Source organism: Rhinichthys klamathensis, unplaced genomic scaffold (genome assembly GCF_029890125.1).
Source record: "Rhinichthys klamathensis goyatoka isolate OS25496 unplaced genomic scaffold, OSU_Roscu_1.1 h1tg000429l_1, whole genome shotgun sequence".
NCBI classification, from domain to species: domain Eukaryota; kingdom Metazoa; phylum Chordata; class Actinopteri; order Cypriniformes; family Leuciscidae; genus Rhinichthys; species Rhinichthys klamathensis.
In genome coordinates, this window is record NW_026606925.1 from 1,037,191 (window position 1) to 1,056,977 (window position 19,787).

The 19,787-nt window shown below is 38.4% G+C and overlaps 1 protein-coding gene across 1 annotated transcript in view; it reads left to right on the forward strand.

Annotated features, from left to right (window-relative positions):
* Positions 1 to 258: 258 nt before the first annotated feature.
* The window catches only part of LOC130071067 (adenylate cyclase type 4-like), a 31,952-nt gene continuing 12,423 nt past the window's right edge, over positions 259 to 19,787 (forward strand). The window contains exons 1-17 of the mRNA XM_056235683.1: positions 259 to 407; positions 1,177 to 1,660; positions 2,457 to 2,654; positions 3,407 to 3,568; positions 3,739 to 3,888; positions 6,562 to 6,707; positions 7,923 to 8,034; positions 8,117 to 8,244; positions 15,031 to 15,189; positions 15,269 to 15,422; positions 16,798 to 16,977; positions 17,078 to 17,103; positions 17,563 to 17,613; positions 17,704 to 17,764; positions 17,850 to 17,947; positions 18,224 to 18,308; positions 19,229 to 19,366. Of these exons, the coding sequence (XP_056091658.1) occupies positions 1,214 to 1,660; positions 2,457 to 2,654; positions 3,407 to 3,568; positions 3,739 to 3,888; positions 6,562 to 6,707; positions 7,923 to 8,034; positions 8,117 to 8,244; positions 15,031 to 15,189; positions 15,269 to 15,422; positions 16,798 to 16,977; positions 17,078 to 17,103; positions 17,563 to 17,613; positions 17,704 to 17,764; positions 17,850 to 17,947; positions 18,224 to 18,308; positions 19,229 to 19,366 (2,295 nt within the window). The 5' untranslated portion in view covers positions 259 to 407; positions 1,177 to 1,213. The remainder of the gene's footprint in view (positions 408 to 1,176; positions 1,661 to 2,456; positions 2,655 to 3,406; positions 3,569 to 3,738; positions 3,889 to 6,561; positions 6,708 to 7,922; positions 8,035 to 8,116; positions 8,245 to 15,030; positions 15,190 to 15,268; positions 15,423 to 16,797; positions 16,978 to 17,077; positions 17,104 to 17,562; positions 17,614 to 17,703; positions 17,765 to 17,849; positions 17,948 to 18,223; positions 18,309 to 19,228; positions 19,367 to 19,787) is intronic.

A 19,787-nucleotide genomic window follows, 5' to 3' on the forward strand; every position in this document is an offset into this window, starting at 1 on the left:
CAAGATTTTAATTAAGTATTAGTAACATTAACAAAGATTAATAAATGCTGTATAAGTGCAGTTCGTTATTAGTTCATGCTAACTAATGTAGTTAACTAATGTTAACTAATGAACCTTATTGTAAAGTGTTACCCATGAATCTTAAGTGTTTTTCATAGTGTCGGTTTTTGGCGAATTGAACCAATAGGTTTCGATTTGACCCTTGTTTCTCTTGCTGATCTTCTTTTACCATTGTGTTCTTCAAGGGCAGATGTAATGGCTTACACATCCAGAAGCGGAGCTTCCCTGCATGGATTCACTTCAGAAGACCAACAAGTACCTTTTGAAAACCTCTGAAAACATTCATTTGTGAAACAATTGCATCTGCTCTCAAACCCCCAGACTTTCCCTGATTTGAATTGGACGATGTAAGTTTTCTTCGGCAGACATTATTCATGTCTATGTATTGAGTGTGCTCAATGAAGAACTAATCAATCAGGCTCTTGGCGTCACTGTACAAAATGATCGTGATTTTAACGGTAAAATACCGTAAAAATGCTACAGTGAAAAACTGTTAATTGGTTAACAGAAAGTTTCCGTACTACTGTATGAATAACTGTGATAGATCTAATCAGACATTTAATGTAATTTTACAGTAAAATACCGTTAATTTTACAATTTTTGGAAGTGAAAAAGAACAAGTGATTGTATAATTTAAACCGTAAATTGACATTCCCACAATTCCCTGCGAGACACTTCACATTTGATGTATTTTTGTATATGTAAATTAGGGTGTTATGTTACATTTAATGTTGTTAAATTAATGTTTACTGCATTTTTTAAATTTCATGTGTGTTACCATGATGGTGGTTTAGTGTGTGTGTGAATGACCCCATGAAGCTTCTGTATATTACTATTAACTTTCTTGTGAAAAACTGCATGTGTTGAGCTATGATTCATCATGTGACTCTCATCTCCACTGTGATTGGTGGTTGTCAGTGTATTACAATGGTACAAAACAAATTAGCACATCAATAGGTCAGTAAATTAACATAATATCAGATAATGAAATTTGTTTTTTTTTTTACTGTAACTTTAAGTTAAGTCTGTAAAACCTAAAATGTTGCTACCGTATAGATAGGTAGATTTCCGGCAACCAGTTTTTTACCGTAAATTTAACAGATTTTTTTTTTACAGTGCACGTAAATAGAGGCACAAATAATCCCCACCCGTAATGCTGGACAACACGAAGGTTTACGTCGAACTGGGTGTCGCCAAGCTGGAGAACGCCCCCGAAGCCCTGAAACCTCGCAAGTCGTGCCTCGGAGGGGGTCGCGATCCCAATGAGGAGAGCTCCACAAATGCACTCAACACAAGCACTTCTTCCTCTCGAAACGCCTCAGAATGGGCCGAACCCGACGTCATTGACAGTAGGTTTAGTTTGGCGACCGTATCTGAGACTTCCAGGACTTCCAATGCCACCGTTGAGGGTTCTCCAAGCTCTCAAAGCAGGTTCCTCGTGGCTCCCGCAGACGACGAGCCGCAGGAATCCCACCGGAGCTGCGGGTGTGTGATGGCGTTCCTGCGCTGTCTGGAGGAGACGCCGCTAATGGTGTCGGGACTGTTCCTGACGGTTCTCTTCTGCGTGACCATCATCGTCATCATCCCGTCCACCGGCAGGGTAAGCCGAGGAGACTTACAGACTGCAAGTTAATGAGTTGATTTATCCGCGTTTTAATATGCTCTCGTTCATGGAGATTTTTAGATGGATATCGAGGCTTTTTAGGTTGTGTGGAACCCAGTTTGTTTGCTCGTTTCCATGGCTGCGTTACGCTGTGTTTTCTGCCAACCGGTGAGTGTCGAACCACCATTGGCTGAACTGGCAGTGGGCGGAGTCACACAGACCAAAACAAAAGTTACATACAGCACCTTTAATTAAGACCCGGAGTCAGAAATGCACTCAATTTAAGACAAGAGTCAGAATTATAATAAATTGAAGACATTTTTTAGCCAATCTCCAATAATGCCACTTGTTCCTTAACCTGTAACCAAGAATACTAACACACACACATACCGACACACAGCTTCTTCAAGGTTGGATTTGGTCGGGCTCTAACGATAAACAGGAGAGTCTTCTCAAAATTTTAATCTAACAGTAAAGTCAAGACTTTAAACTTAAAACGAGACCATATTTCATTTCTGGAAGCCGGGCTAAATGAGCAAGAGCCTCAGTCACCTCTCAGATATTTAATAAACACATGAAAAGAACATTTCAGTAATCACACTGGTAACTTCTATAACTAAGTAAAATCTTATTAGCCTAGATAAGTCATTCAACTCATGTGATATTTAGAAGGAAAAATATTGATGAATACCTTGATCACTCATTAGATATACATTGAAGCAGAGCTTCAGAGCAGTCGCATGTCCAGCGGGTGTGTGTTTCTCACTGAAGGTTTCGTGTCTCGCTCCCGCAGAGCCTGGGCGCTCATGTGGCGGCGTTCGCAGTGGTGTGTGTGGTGGTGTGTGTCTGCGTGGCTCTTCTGGCGTGTTTGCCGTGTTTGCCGGTGCTTCGGCGGGGAGAAACGCCACTCGCGCTCTTCATCTGGTCTCTGCTCCTCATCGTCGCCTTCGTGTTCGTCTTCACCGGAGGCGTCGTCACCGCCTGGGACCAGGTCAGAAGATCACTTATTATGGGTTTTAGTTTACAAAACAGGTTTACATTACACTATTTTGTCTTTTTTTAAGCCAGAAATATGCTTTATGCAAATCATTTTCATTTTAAATAAAATTTTTGTAATTTTATTGTGTGCTTTTGTCATATATAATTATTTAATAATAATAATATATACATATATATAATTTTTATTAAGTTAATTTATTTATTTAAATTAATTGATATATTTTCCATTTTCATTTTAGTTAAAATTGTAGTAACTTTGTTGTGTTTTGTCATTTTTATTAGTTTTTTTTTAATGTCTATATAGTTTTTATTAATATTTTAAATTAGTTTTTATTTATGTATTTTTGTTTTCAGTTTGTTGCGTGCTATTGCCATTTTTATTATTTTTAATGTCTGTAGTTTCTATTAATATCTTAATTTAGCTTTCATTTCAGTTTTAATTTTAGTTAATGTTTATAAAAATGTTATTCATATTTTAAATTCATTTTAATATTTTGTAGTTTTTTGTTATTTTCAGAGAATTAAAAAAAAGTAAAAAAAAAAAAAAAAAAAAGATCGCCTTGACAACTGGCTGAAATAAAATAAGTTTGTTTTTTTATATATGTATTTTAGTTAACGTTTATTTAATTTCAAGTAACAAAAACACAATTTTATGGTTTTAGTTTTTGGTTAACAATAATAACCCTGCTGTAAATTTGAGAAATACTGATTTTAGCCTTTACACCTGCTGTTTTTCATCTTCAGGTCGCGTTCTTCCTCTTTCTGTCACTGTCCGTTTATACGGTTCTTCCTCTCAGGCTCTCATGGGCTCTGAGCTTCGGCATCGGAGTGAGTGTTTGTCACATCGTCACCATCAGTACGTATGTGTCCCTCACCAGTCCGCAGACACGTGACCTTGTCGTGCAGGTAACACACACACACACAGACACACACACACACACACACAGCAGTACAAACACCTGAACGCTTCATGGCTGGTCAGAGGAAATGTTACATGCAAAACCTGTTCAGCGGAGGCCACCGGCTGATTTGCCTGTCACCACAACATATTCAAAACCTCTTTCTGTGTGTCTCAGTTGGTGGCGAACGCAGTGCTGTTTGTGTGCGTCAACTGTGTTGGCATGTTTCACCTCTGGCACACTGAGCACGCTCACAGGAAGACCAGCAAGAAACGAGAAGATTTCAGCAAAAACCGCTCCACGCAGGCCAAACAGAAACGCGATCAGGTACAGATTCCCATACATGTGTATATAAGTGATTTGAAACACTCTGCTCACGTGAAGCTGCTAAGTTAACACACATAATAATAATAGCACTAATAATTGTTTTTATTATTTTCAAATGATTTTTTTAACTTTATTTTATTAGTAAGTTTTGTATTTGTTTTCATTTTTGTTATTAATTTGATCATCATATGGCACCCGCAGCCGTGGTCACGGTGCTCTGATTGTTGCATATGAGACCGCTTCAGCACTGGCTACACGGCCGAGTCCTGAGATGGGCATGGCGCCGTGGCACACATCAGGTGACCATGACACCGATCTGCCGCCGCACTTTCAGCCCGTGGCTTTCACCTTGCCTTTCTACAGGCCGGAGTGCCCTTAGAACAAGTGTCCAGGCACATTTTTGTCACAACAGATGCCTCCGGAATGGCTCGCCATCTCCTCCTCTGGAGTCAGCAGCGGTTCACGTTGCTCCGTGCCATTTACATTCTGGGCGAGCTCAATCATGCAGCCGACATGCTCTCATGACAGCTCACACTCCCTGGAAAATGTAGACCTCCCCCCACCCCACTCCACCCCCCAGGTGGTACAGCTGATCTGGAGTCGATTCGGAGACGCACAGGTAAACCCATTTGCCCCTCCAGAATCTTCCCATTGCTAGCTTTTTTACTCCCTGCAGGGAGTAAACCTTAGCAGGGATGCTCTGGCACACAGCTGGCCTCGGGGCCTATGCAAATATGTGTTTCCTTCAGTGAGCCTTCTCGCACAAACACTGTGCAAATTCAGGGAGATGAGGAGCAGGTCTTGATGGTTGCGCCTTACTGGCGCCTTAGCTTACTGGATTCCCCTGAGGAAGGACCTTCTTTCTCAGGGACAGGGCACCATATGGCACCCGCGTTCAGAAATCTGGAACCTCCACCTATTGCTTCTAGATGGGACGCGGCAGACTTAAGTGGCCTGTTATAGGAGACACCATCACTTAAGCCAGTAAGAACGCTTTCTTACTCTCCAGGTGAGTTCCCCACTTGGCAAACCCTGGATGAAGTTTCCTCCAAGCATCCTTCGGCAGTCGGACGCCAGGCCCAGTACTTGAGTTGCATGCCCAGTTGGTCAGTCCCTGTGCTGGGCTAGATGCCCCATATGTTGCGATTCCCTCTGGGTAATACCATATGTGTAATCTTTCACAGTACGGTTCCCCTGTCTGCAAACCCATGTCTTTCCCTGGGCAGATTTCGCTCTGCTCTGTCTCTGCGTCTGTAGTGGTTCCATCCCTGATCTTCCATATGTAGCACTGGCTTATGGGTTTGTCCATATTTGTATCTTCAACATGTTGCCTCCGTAGCGTCCCTTTCCATCTGGACTCGGCACGCTTCACAAGTGTTATCCAACCATTCGGGGCTGAATAGGGTTAAAGAGAAAGGAACAGCAGCTATCGACCTTCCCCTTGAAAAGTCATCCCACCAGGGATATTTGCCTTACATGGGCTCTGGGAAGGGTCAGCAGTTGTGTCGCTTTCCATAGGGACTCCATAACGTCAGTATTTCGACTTAAGCCCCTCCTGAAAAAGAGCAATCTGGATAAGACCATCTTAAGCAGCTATAGACCGATCTCAAATCTTCCTTTCAAAGGCAAGATCATTGAAAAAGTTGTCTTCAATCAGCTGAACAAATTCTTAAGCTTGAATGGATACTTTGACAATTTTCAATCTGGTTTCCGATCGCATCACAGCACAGAGACAGCGCTCATAAAGATAATAAACGATATTCGCTTAAATACTGATACAGGCAAATTATCAGTACTGGTACTACTCGACCTCAGTGCTGCATTTGACACTGTCGATCACGACAGACTTCTTGACAGGCTGGAAAACTGGGTGGGGCTTTCTGGGATAGTCCTAAAATGGTTCAGGTCATACTTAGAAGGGAGAGGTTATTATGTGAGTATAGGAGACCATAAGTCTGAGTGGACATCCATGACATGCGGAGTCCCTCAAGGCTCAATATATTGCAGATATGCTCACTGAATATAAACCTAACAGATCACTCAGATCATTAGGATCACATCAGCTAGAAATACCAAGGTATCACTCTAAGCAAGGAGAGTCTGCTTTTAGCTATTATGCTGGACCAGCTTCCAGAAGAGATCAGATGTGCTCCTACAGTAGTCACATTCAAATCCCGACTCAAAACACTTCTGTTTAGCTGTGCATTTACTGAATGAGCACTGTGCCACTGTTCGTCCGACTGTTTTTACTGTACTTTATTTTATTTTTTATTCTAAACTGTTTTAATTATTCTTATTTGTTTTGATTATTTTAATTTCTTCTATGTAAAGCACTTTGAATTACCATTGTGTATGAAATGTGCTATATAAATAAACTTGCCTTGCCTTGCCTTAATGTAGAACGTGACTGACTGAAAGGGAATGTCTCAGGTACTGTCGTAACCCTTTTCCCCTGAATAAGGGAACGGAGACATTATGTCCCGCCTGCCACAACCCTGAACCACCTGCTGAATGTTGGGATCCCGTCTAAATCTGAAGAATTAAATTAAAAATTAAATTAAATTAAACATAATAGTCCCTTGTGATGCGTTTGCTTAAACAGAATAGATTTAATTCTTAGTGAAATAGTCTCTAACCAGTTTTACTCTTTTACCGGTTAACCCGTGTGTTCAGGAGCATCTCCTGCTGTCAGTCTTGCCTCGATACATCGCCATGGAGCTGAAGACTGAAATCGTCAAGCGTCTGACCAAATCATGTTCCGCTGAGGACAATAGACCTAATTTCCACAGTCTTTACATCCGACAGCACAGAGACATCAGGTGTGACACACACACACACACACTCACACAAACTCTCTCTCTCTCTCACACACACACACACACACTCGTGTAGCAAATTAGCTCTAAAGAAATATTAATAATCAATCATAACTTGTTATAATTGATTATGAATATTTGGATCTGTTAATAGAAATAACTTAATGTTGTAAATTAATATTACAATAAATTAACCTATTTGTCCCGTAAACACTCACTGTTACTTGTTTATTAGTTCTAAGAAATGTACATTTCCGGGGTATGGGGAATGTCTTTCTTACTTTACAGTAATACTAAGAGCAAGTAGTCAAAATCTGCATGATTAGGGACTCGGACAACTTTACGTGTGACATGAACAAGAAGATGTCACACCCTTTGGAGGGCTGTAAGCCAATAAGAAGTTGTTCCCTTTGGAGGGAATTTCTTTGACATCTTTGTTCAAGCAGGCCTTTGAACATGTAATTTGATTGGGTGTTTAACAAAAGAATCTTCAAGATTCTTATTATACTAATGCGTCACCAAGTTAGCAAAATGTAATGTAAATTAACAAATGGGGGACGAAGATTGGAGTTTATAGAGACTAAACATGCTACACATATGATTTTGGTTAACCATAGTATGCAAGTCTGAAGCATTATTCCAAAAGAGTTTAAAAGAGAGAGTGAAAACATTAGGCGAAAACACAGAAAATTAGATGCATGTTTATACATTTCTCAAGTGGTTATATATAGAATATATAGGATTAAAAGGGTTTATTTCTCCTTCTCAGCAAGAGTTAAGTGAGAGTCACAACCCTCTGCAAATTCCTTTTGGGGTCGTAAAACTCTTATCAGTCTTAATGTGTCCTGTAATGGACACCGAGTTCTGCCAGTGTTGGCTTCATTTGGGATGTTAGTTTTGGGGAAAGTTTCATAGACCTTTGTTGGGAGAGTGAATTTGCTGGATTATACATTAAATATAATTAATAATTTGTGTGTTTGATTGGTCCAGATGCTACACACACATACACACTCACAAACCCCCACACACACAATTACTTTATGTAAATCAAAAGTTTGGAATAATTAAGAATTTTGGAATGAATATATTTTCTAATAAACAAGGCTTTTTTTATACACAGGATCAAATTACATTTTAATTTGATCCTGTGTATAAAAAAAGCCTTGTTTATTATTAGCGCACACTGGTTGAAATAAACCCGTGGTTATGATTCTGCAGTATCCTGTACGCTGATATCGTGGGCTTCACACACCTGTCCGGCACCTGCACACCTGAGGAGCTCGTCGCCGTTCTCAACAAACTCTTCGGCAGGTTCGACGACACCGCCAAGGTGAAGACATCCCCGTCACTGTTGCTCTGTGGATCTTCTCTCGTGTTTGACTCCTTTCTGATGTTCCTCTCGCTCTCTGTAGAAGAACGGCTGCTTGCGTATTAAAATCCTGGGCGACTGTTATTACTGCGTCTCTGGTCTTCCCGATCCGATCTCTCATCACGCTCGCAACTGCGTTCAGATGGGCCTGGACATGTGCAGCGCCATAAAGTGAGTCCCACCATCACAAACACATCTTCTGAGCAGTGTTTCTGGCCTTAAAGCGATCCTAGGTGAATATGACATTCTTCTCTCAGACGAATACAATCAGAGTTATATTAAAAAATGTCCTGGCTCTTCCAAGCTTTATAATGGTAGTGAATGGCCGGTTTCTGTTTTGATTAAAAGTGCATCTATCCATCATAAAAGTTCATCTATCCATGATAAAAGTGCATCTATCCATGATAAAAGTGCATCTATCCATCATAAAAGTGCATCTTTTATGTAATGTATTCATTACATTAATAAATGTAATGAATTATTATTATTATTATCTATCCATGATAAAAGTGTGTCTATCCATCATAAAAGTGTATCTATCTATCATAAAAGTGCATCTATCCATCATAAAAGTGCATCTGTCCATCATAAAAGTGCATCTATCCATCATAAAAGTGCATCTATCCATCATAAAAGTGCATCTATCCATCATAAAAGTGCATCTATCTATGATAAAAGTGCATCTATCCATCATAAAAGTGCATCTATCCATCATAAAAGTGCATCTATCCATCATAAAAGTGCATCTATCCATGATAAAAGTGCATCTATCCATGATAAAAGTGCATCTATCCATGATAAAAGTGCATCTATCCATCATAAAAGTGCATCTTTTATGTAATGTATTCATTACATTAATAAATGTAATGAATTATTATTATTATTATCTATCCATGATAAAAGTGTGTCTATCCATCATAAAAGTGTATCTATCTATCATAAAAGTGCATCTATCCATCATAAAAGTGCATCTGTCCATCATAAAAGTGCATCTATCCATCACAAAAGTGCATCTATCCATCATAAAAGTGCATCTATCCATCATAAAAGTGCATCTATCTATGATAAAAGTGCATCTATCCATCATAAAAGTGCATCTATCCATCATAAAAGTGCATCTATCCATCATAAAAGTGCATCTATCCATGATAAAAGTGCATCTATCCATGATAAAAGTGCGTCTATCCATGATAAAAGTGCATCTATCCATCATAAAAGTGCATCTATCCATCATAAAAGTGCATCTATCCATCATAAAAGTGCATCTATCCATGATAAAAGTGCGTCTATCCATCATAAAAGTGTATCTATCCATCATAAAAGTGCATCTATCCATGATAAAAGTGCATCTATCCATCATAAAAGTGCATCTATCCATCATAAAAGTGCATCTATCCATCATAAAAGTGCATCTATCCATCATAAAAGTGCAACTGTCCATCATAAAAGTGCATCTATCCATGATAAAAGTGCATCTATCCATCATAAAAGTGCATCTATCCATCATAAAAGTGCATCTATCCATGATAAAAGTGCATCTATCCATGATAAAAGTGCGTCTATCCATGATAAAAGTGCATCTATCCATGATAAAAGTGCATCTATCCATCATAAAAGTGCATCTATCCATCATAAAAGTGCATCTATCCATCATAAAAGTGCATCTATCCATCATAAAAGTGCATCTATCCATGATAAAAGTGCATCTATCCATGATACAAGTGCGTCTATCCATGATAAAAGTGCATCTATCCATCATAAAAGTGCATCTATCCATCATAAAAGTGCATCTATCCATGATAAAAGTGCGTCTATCCATCATAAAACTGTATCTATCCATCATAAAAGTGCATCTATCCATGATAAAAGTGCATCTATCCATCATAAAAGTGCAACTGTCCATCATAAAAGTGCATCTATCCATCATAAAAGTGCATCTATTCATGATAAAAGTGCATCTATCCATCATAAAGTGCATCTATCCATCATAACAGTGCATCTATCCATCATAAAGTGCATCTATCCATGATAAAAGTGCAACTGTCCATCATAAAAGTGCATCTATCCATGATAAAAGTGCATCTATCCATCATAAAAGTGCATCTATCCATCATAAAAGTGCATCTATCCATCATAAAAGTGCATCTATCCATGATAAAAGTGCATCTATCCATGATAAAAGTGCGTCTATCCATGATAAAAGTGCATCTATCCATCATAAAAGTGCATCTATCCATCATAAAAGTGCATCTATCCATCATAAAAGTGCATCTATCCATGATAAAAGTGCGTCTATCCATGATAAAAGTGCATCTATCCATCATAAAAGTGCATCTATCCATCATAAAAGTGCATCTATCCATCATAAAAGTGCATCTATCCATGATAAAAGTGCATCTATCCATGATAAAAGTGCATCTATCCATCATAAAAGTGCATCTATCCATCATAAAAGTGCATCTATCCATCATAAAAGTGCATCTATTCATGATAAAAGTGCATCTATCCATCTTAAAGTGCATCTATCCATCATAAAAGTGCATCTATCCATCATAACAGTGCATCTATCCATCTTAAAGTGCATCTATCCATGATAAAAGTGCATCTCTCCATGATAAAAGTGCATCTATCCATCATAAAAGTGCATCTATCCATGATAAAAGTGCGTCTATCCATCATAAAAGTGCATCTATCCATCATAAAAGTGCGTCTATCCATCATAAAAGTGCATCTGTCCATCATAAAAGTGCGTCTATCCATCATAAAAGTGCATCTATCCATCATAAAAGTGCATCTATCCATCATAAAAGTGCATCTGTCCATCATAAAAGTGCGTCTATCCATCATAAAAGTGCATCTATCCATCATAAAAGTGCATCTATCCATCATAAAAGTGCATCTGTCCATCATAAAAGTGCATCTATCCATCATAAAAGTGCATCTATCCATCATAAAAGTGCATCTGTCCATCATAAAAGTGCGTCTATCCATCATAAAAGTGCGTCTATCCATCATAAAAGTGCATCTGTCCATCATAAAAGTGCATCTATCCATCATAAAAGTGCATCTGTCCATCATAAAAGTGCATCTATCCATCATTAAAGTGCATCTATCCATCATAAAAGTGCATCTGTCCATCATAAAAGTGCGTCTATCCATCATAAAAGTGCATCTATCCATCATAAAAGTGCATCTATCCATCATAAAAGTGCATCTATCCATCATAAAAGTGCATCTATCCATGATAAAAGTGCATCTATCCATCATAAAAGTGCATCTATCCATCATAAAAGTGCATCTATCCATCATAAAAGTGCGTCTATCCATCATAAAAGTGCATCTATCCATCAGAAAAGTGCATTTGATGGTTGGATGCACTTTTATGGGCTTCAAAACAGAAACAGGCATTCACTGCCGTTATAAAGCTTGGAAGGGCCAGGGCCCGGTTCCCCAAAATGTTCTTATCGCTAAGTATTTCTTAACCTATTCCTTAACCTCTCTGTTAACCTTACGGCACGATTCCCGACACGTTCGTACGCTAAGTATTTCTTCTGTAAGTCACACTTTCGTAAGGTTGGTCTGGACCATCCGTAAGCTCTCTCTTAGTGTTGTTTTGAGCTCAAGGCGCTAGTCGCCGCCACTGTGCAGCAGTCTTTTTTTCTTTTTTTTTTGATTCACAGTTTTTTATTGATTCACAGAAACTTTCCAGAATACAACACAATACATCTGTATAGAATCAACATTTTTACTCCGATACTCCCCAACCCCCTCCCTCCCAACTTGATCACCACTTGACTATACAGTTAAGTACAATTAAAGATGACTTCCGGCATACAATAGTGAAGGAAAAGAAAATAATAGCATACATATATCAACACAATTACACAAAGACTTTAGAAATCAGTGAAGCGCAGTACAAGTCAAACTATGGTATGTTGACAATGTTGTGGCTCAACAATGATTTTATGTTATGGACATTTTAAGACTAATAATAAAATATGTTCGCAATGGATACAGGCCTATTTAAGAAGTTGGCTTTATTTGGTATCAGAACTAATATAGCCGATCAGGCTTGATGTTGACTGGTGTATTGGTATACAATATACTCATAAATGTAATCATTTTGTCATTTTAAATGTTTATACTCCATATTTATTTATTTATTTATTGTTTATTTGAATAGGGACAGATACAAAAAAACATAGATTATTACATAAAGAACAATCCGATGCCTGCATCACAGTGTTTATAGCCAAGGCTAATTCGCAACACCTGTCCCTAGAAGGGCTTTTAACAGTTAGGATAATAAAGGAGTAAAAAAATGACAGTGAATACAATAAAATGTCCAGAAACCAGTTAGCACCAATAAAATTAGCAAATAAACACATTCACTCGAACTCACACAGATGCACACCTCACATACACACGGATATACATTTCATATGGCATGATCACACTGCTGCTGCTGTATGAACCAGGCTTTTGTTAGTTTTTTAATGGTGGATAGTTTAGTTAAAATCTTTATATTTGTAGGAAGTCAGTTCCACAGATTGGCTCCTTTCACTGAAAAAACATTTTGGGCAAAAGAAGTTTTAAAAAATGGAACTTTACAGTCTCCACGAGTAGCAGGTCTTGTTGATCTGGAGGAGTCCAAGCCTGTTCACAAATTTACAAAGTGGCTCAGGTGCAAGTCCAGTTAAACATTTAAAAAACAACTTAATGTGTCTGAGATTAACAAAATTTACAAAATTTAAGATTTTATGTTTACTTAAAATATAACAGTGGTGGAATCGAATGGGCTTTTCATCTAAAATTTCTCAATAGGCTTCAGGGTAGTTTGGCTGGTCTGGGACCAAACGGATTATATGAGTCTAGGTAGAATGAGGTTGAATATCTCAATAGACTGGCTTTTATAAATGCTTTTATTCAAGACAATAGCATCTCCAGTGTATATATTGTTGGGGATATGAATGCTGATATCAATGACAGCAACTCATTATTTGCTAAGCACTTGACCTGCTTCAGTGAAGATAATAACTTCAGTCTATCAAGTAGAGTACTGTTGATAGTTACATACATAAGCGAAGCCTGGCATTCAACATATGGCTTGACCATTGTTTTGGTACAGCTGATGGGCATGCAGCCGTTTGGGGCCACAATAACAGACCATAAACCTTTGGCCCTAACAATTAACATTGAAGAATTACCATGCATCTACCCCCAGAAACAACAATGCTATCAGTGGTAATGTGAGTACTAAATTAGACTGGTCAACTCTTTCTGAAGAGGATCTATTGGCTTATTATAACACATAGCGATATCTAAGTAATGTTTATCTGCCCAGAGAAGCTATATGTGTAATAATGTGAAGTTGTGAACTGTCAGATTGAGGAGCATAAGAGTAATCTATGTGCCATGCATGATGATGTTGTGGCTGCTCTGTTTGAGGGTGGTAAACCTCTTCAACACAGGAGAAACAGGGCCTATAATATTAGACCAGGATGGAATGAGCATGTAGCTCCATATCACACTGAAGCTTGGGAAGCTTACAAGCTTTGGGCCCTGGCTGGGAGTCCTAGGCAAGGCCCTGAGCTTGAGAATAAAAAGCTTGCCAATGCCAGATATAACTAAGCTGTTCGTTTTATATCTAGAAATGAGCAAGCCACGAGGGCTGACTCTATGGCCAGTAAAATGATGAGCAACATTATCACTGACTTTTGGAAGGAGGTGAGGTCCTTAAATAACTGTAAATCTTCCCCCCTTGTACTGTTAAAGTGGCTCTGTTCAAAGCTTACTGTACACCACTCTATACTGCCCATCTGTGGTCTTCTTGCAAAAAATCCAGCATGCAGAAGTTAAAAGTTGCCTACAATGATGCAATGAGAATTTTACTCAAGGTTCCCAGGGGATGGAGTGCAAGTCAGATGTTAGTATCTTTTGAAGTAATCACACTGAAAGCACTTTTAAGAAATTTGATGTTTAAGTTTATGCAACGTCTGGATGAGTCTATACCAACAGTCTCATGGTGGCTCTCTCAAATCCCTTAGTGAGCCGCTCCAGTCCACATCCAGACTGACAGTGCATTGGCTGAAATGTCTGGATGTATTTTAATTCTTGTATTTTTTTGGTGCTTTTTGTCTTATTTGCTTGTTTGCTTGTTTGTTTTTATCTGTCCTGTCTTGCGTGGCTTTTTGGAACTGAGTCTGGCAAACAATTTGGCTCTAAATGGCTAAGATCTATAAGGGGTAAGCATGGTGGTGTCCAGTAAGCGACGAACTATGGCAGCGATCCAACGTGTCCTTGTATTGAATCAAAGACGGCGCCGGCCGTGGAGCCGTTTAGTCATGTCATCATTTTTAGAAGTCGTTAAACCCATGTCAAGAAGCGGCACAAGTGGCACAACGGGAAAAGGGGGGTGGATGACTAGTGAATATGTGAACATTTTACAGACAATTTGATCATTTAATTAATAGTCTATATTTTACTGATAACTTAAACTATGTTAAAATAAATGTTACTGGAATAATTTGAGGAATGTTTCATTTGCATAGAACGTGTTGTCTTTCTTAACGCCGTAATGCACCTTCGCGTGAAGTGCAAAATCGATTCCTGAGCAATCGATGCCAACTAGTTCAGCAGCTTCACTGGGACAGCGCCTTTGTAACGTTGAACGTAAGAGGCAGCGTCTTAAGAAGCTTCCTAAGGGACACTTCGGGGAACACACTTAGGAACTTAAACAACTTTGGTAAGATATATCTTTCGAGTCTTCTTAGCGCGCTAAGAGTGAGCGTTATCGGGGAACCGGGCCCAGGACATTTTTTAATATAACTGAATGTGTTCGTCTGAAAGAAGAATGTCACCTAGGATGACTTGAGGGTGAGTAAATCATGGGCTAATTTTCATTTTTGGGTGAACTATCCCTTTAAAGTGAGGTTATTTGACCTTTGACCCTTGCAGTAAGCTGAGGGAAGCGACGGAAGTGAACATCAACATGCGTGTAGGCGTGCACACGGGTAACGTTCTGTGCGGCGTGATCGGCCTTCAGAAGTGGCAGTACGACGTCTGGTCAGATGACGTGACTCTAGCCAATCACATGGAGTCTGGAGGAGTGGCTGGGTATCTATCACACATATACACCTTTCCTCTCGTTCCTGATTATCCTAGTTATATTAGTGATGATTACGGGTCCTCACAGGAGAGTCCACATCACGGAGGAGACGCTGGTTCACCTGGATGGGAAATACCAGGTGGAGGATGGAGAAGGCGGGAGTCGGGATTCCAGTTTGAAGGGAAGGAGAACATTCCTGGTCATTGACCCTAATACAGAAAAGTGGAGTACAACAACACAGGTGATTAACCGATAGTAAGACTCGAGTAACTGTTGGTTAGTAGTTATTGTATTTTTTTCACAGTACAGTGCTTAGCATAAGTGAACACACCCATGCTAAAGTTGACTAAAAAGGGGAATACAAAATCATCTTTTGGAAATTGATCTTAATGCCTTAATTTAAAAAATGAGGAAAAATACAACCTTTAAGGACCCCCATATTTCCTTTGTGAACGAATAGTGTATTGTAAATAAATAAATGTTCTTCCTTTAAATACAGGGGTATTTACAGGAATACAGTCAGGACACCCCTGTGTTAAATTCCCATAGAGGGGCAGATTTATATCATCATCACATACATAGAGATCGTCATGGTTTTATTTCAGTTAGCCTAATCGCTGGTTTGATTTGCATTGAGAGATGATCTTATGGAAAGTTCTCCATGCCGACTCTAGGTGTGGTGAAGGGTGTGTGATGATGTTGGATATTTTAATCCCAGAGGCCGAGGGAACTTTATCAGGATGCGTAGTGTCCTGATCCATGAAATAACTGGCCTTTAAAAATATAAATCTGCCCCTCTATGGGAATTTAACACAGGGGTGTCCTGACTCATGTCCCCTGTATTTAAAGGAAGAACATTTATTTATTTACAATACATTATTCGTTCACAAAGAAAATTGGTGTCCTTAAAGGTTGTATTTTTCCTCATTTTTTTAATTAAGGCATTAAGATCAATTTCCAAAAGATGATTTTTTATTCCTCTTTTTAGTCAACTTTAGCATGGGTGTGTTCACTTATTCTAAGCACTATATTTAGGGATGTAAAGATTACTGGTAGTTCGGTACTAAGTCAATACTAAAGCTAGTAAACCATTACTTAGTAATCATTCAGTTAGCAAGTAAACAAACCATCAAGTAACTAATAGTTTGCTATCTTTTGTATTGACTTAGTACCGAACTACCAGTATTTTTATACATCCCTAGTAACTACTGTTTCAAAAATACAATTAATGGTTTACTATTGATAGTATTGACTTACTATCGAATCAGCAGTATTTTTGACTTTCCATGTTTACTACAATTAAAATAAACGCTAAAAAAAATCTGTTGTATGTTGGCATTAATTATTACTGTCATGAATAAATAAATAAATCAGAATGAAAGCTTTTGGAAGGTTCCCATATTAATTCATTTTAGAGTATATTTTATTTTTCAGGATTCTTTGATGAATAGAAAGTTAAAAAGAACAGCTTTTCTTTGAAATAGAACCTTTTGTAGCATTATGAATGTCTTTTGATCAATTTAATGCGTCATCGATGGATAAAAGTATATTTCTTTCAACAATAAAGAACAGAATGGTGTAGACGTGATTGTTTTGGCTCTTCTTGTGTGTGTCAGACTAATGAGCTGAAGGTGAACAACAGACTCCCGGATCGGCACAAGCTCCGGGCGTCGGTGCGCATGTCGCAATATCTGAAGTCCTGGGAATCCGTCACACCGTTTTATGGACTCAAACAATCAGAGGCCTCGCTGAAAGCTCCGCCCACCGCTGACAGCGGCATCAGCCAATCACAGCAGGTGAGAGTCAGCGTCAATCATTATCACCGTCCAATTACACTCAATCACTTTGAATATGTTTAACGGTGCATATTAATCACGTTTACTTTCTCATCAACAGGAGCTGACGGATGTGAACACTCACAGGTGAAGATATAAGGTTTATTCATTTGTTTCAGGGATTTGAAAGTAGTTTGCGAACACTAACATAATTAAGTCAAGTCAAGTCACCTTCATTTATACAGCGCTTTTAACAATATAGACTGTTTCACATCAGCTTTACAGTGATAATAGGAAATTAAAGTAACAGATTGTTTAGGCTTTACAGTAGCTCTAGAATAAAGTTATTGTCCAGCTAAAGTTTTGATCGATTCAAGTTTGAAGTTATTAACTTAGGGGCCGCTAACACGACCCCGTTCTAACAGAGGACCCTTAACACTTAATTAAAATGATGTGGTTTTGATCCAGGTAAAACAGAGCTCAAAAAAGAGATCAGAGCGCACGTTCTTGGCCAGTTTCACTCGGTTTTCTTTGTGATTCACATAAATTTGGTTCTTTTTAATACTCAATTTTGGAAACGCTGTTGAAGTTAGTTTGTTTTCTCAGATCAACACCAAATGGACCGACAGACTCGTTAGACCCTCTGGAAAATGAAAGGTGAGCGAAAGATTGACTAATATATATGATCTTCACAGGGAATTAATCATAAACGAGTTTTTCACCTAATGTTGTGTCTTCATCGTTCAGGAGAAGAGCGAAGCTGAACTGGGTGACGCTATTTTTTAATAACATCCAGTTCGAAAAAGAGGTGGGAATTGTTTCTCGATTTAAAAGCATGTTGTTGTATTTCTCTCACTCTTAACACTGTGTGTGTGTGTGTGTGTGTGTGTCAGTATTCTCTGAGTGAAGTCCAGGGGCTTCATCACTCTGTGGGATGTCTGGCCTTCATCTTCATCTCTGTGTTCGTGGTTCAGATGTTGACCTCGCAAAAGTGAGTGTCACAAAAAAGTTTGGTGCACTTTTCACCATGCAATCAATTCGTCTTTAATCAAAACATTTCTTTTTGGTAAATATATTCAAGAAATCACATAATTTGAGCTCCAGAATGGCAGATTTCAGATCACCTGTTTTTGTCGAGGGTCAGATTGCCGAAGCCTGTTCTTTATTTCCTCACATTAAGAAAAGTTTGAAAGTGTTTTCCGCAATTTTCTAGTGTTTCTGCATGAACACACAACAGAAATCTCTCGTTCTCTTTGGTCATGTGCAGAAACTTTGCTCTTGCGGTGTCGTATGGAGCCACTTTCCCAGTCCAGATCCTGATTGCACTGGTGGTCTTCACTAGATTCCTGAAGGTACGACTGCATGTCTTTATGAAAGGTCAGATTAGTGGTTGACCAATGGTAAACTCTTCAAATATTATAATGAATATGTTTGTAATTAGGTATGTTAAATTCACTGTAAAATCGACTTACTTAAAAAAAGCATGCAAACTGATTGCCTTAAAAAAACATGTAAAGTGAAATAGGAATAGTATGTTGTTCTAAAAAATGCTTACTTAAGAGTTCTAGTAATTGTTGTTGTGTTTTCCATGCTGAATGTTGAAGTCTGTGTGACTCAAGCATGATCAATTACAAGATTGTCACAAATATAGAGGGATTATATCAACCCAATTAAAAGTTTCACAAGGGGTTTAGGACATAAGTGTTTGCAAAAAATGTATAAAAGATCATTAAATGACATGAAATATAGTTATGTTATACATCATTCATTCATACATATATATAACTTATCTTCCTTTGAAACCAAATAACTGATTTCTTGTTGCATCGCTGCATCAATGGGAAGAGAATTACAATAGAATAAATGAAGTTCCAAGTGTCCAACCAAGGGGGACACTGATCATCATAATGGTGACTAAATATTTCAGGAAAATCAACATCAATCTATGTGATGTTGTCTCAAATTTTTCAGTTGTATTGACAAATCAACATTCAAGATGACTTGAATGAAAAACAGAGAAAGATCACTGCAGAAGTGGAGGAAATGAGTGAAAATAAGAATTTCCCCACCTCATAAACCGCACTCAAACCAATCAATCAATCTTAACTTCTGAGTAAACAAAGCATAGTATGTGAATAGTACAGATTTTTACAATTAAGTCAAAACATTAAGTAAAGTTAACTTAAAAGTATTAGTTAGAATCACTGTTGGATTTTACAGTGTTGTGGGCTTTTAAAAAAAAAGTCTCAATGTGTGTGTGTGTGTGTGTCAGCGCTGGAGCTCTAAGATCCCCCCCAGCATCCTCTGGGTGTCGTTCCTGTGTGGCGGCGTGGTCACCAGGGCGGCGCTGCGTTTGCTGCTGGTGTTCCTGTGTCTGCTCATCACGCTGCTCATGGCAGTGCTCAACTTAGTGAGAAACCCCTGCACAAACACCAGCTCACAGCATAACATTTCACAAAACTGATATCTATTAATGAAATATTTGTATCAGTTAGTTTATCAAAAGTATTTCATTTGTTTTGACCTTCACTGAAGAACTACAGCTAAATTTCTTACTGTAACTTTATTACGGAGGGGGTATTATCCTGTGTAGATCAGAGACACAGCTTTATGCTTAATTAAAAGAAAATGAATGTCATTAAAATAGTTTTTTTCTCCACTACAGTACAACTTACATTCATCAAAACTTACAGTTTTATTCATATCTATAATCTGAAGGTTTTTACTGAGGGGTTTGTTCATATATCAATCAACCTGATTTATAGAGCATTTTATTCCTAAAAACAAGGTGAAAATGCGTTTTTTTTCTGTCTGTCAACAGTGTTTTCTGA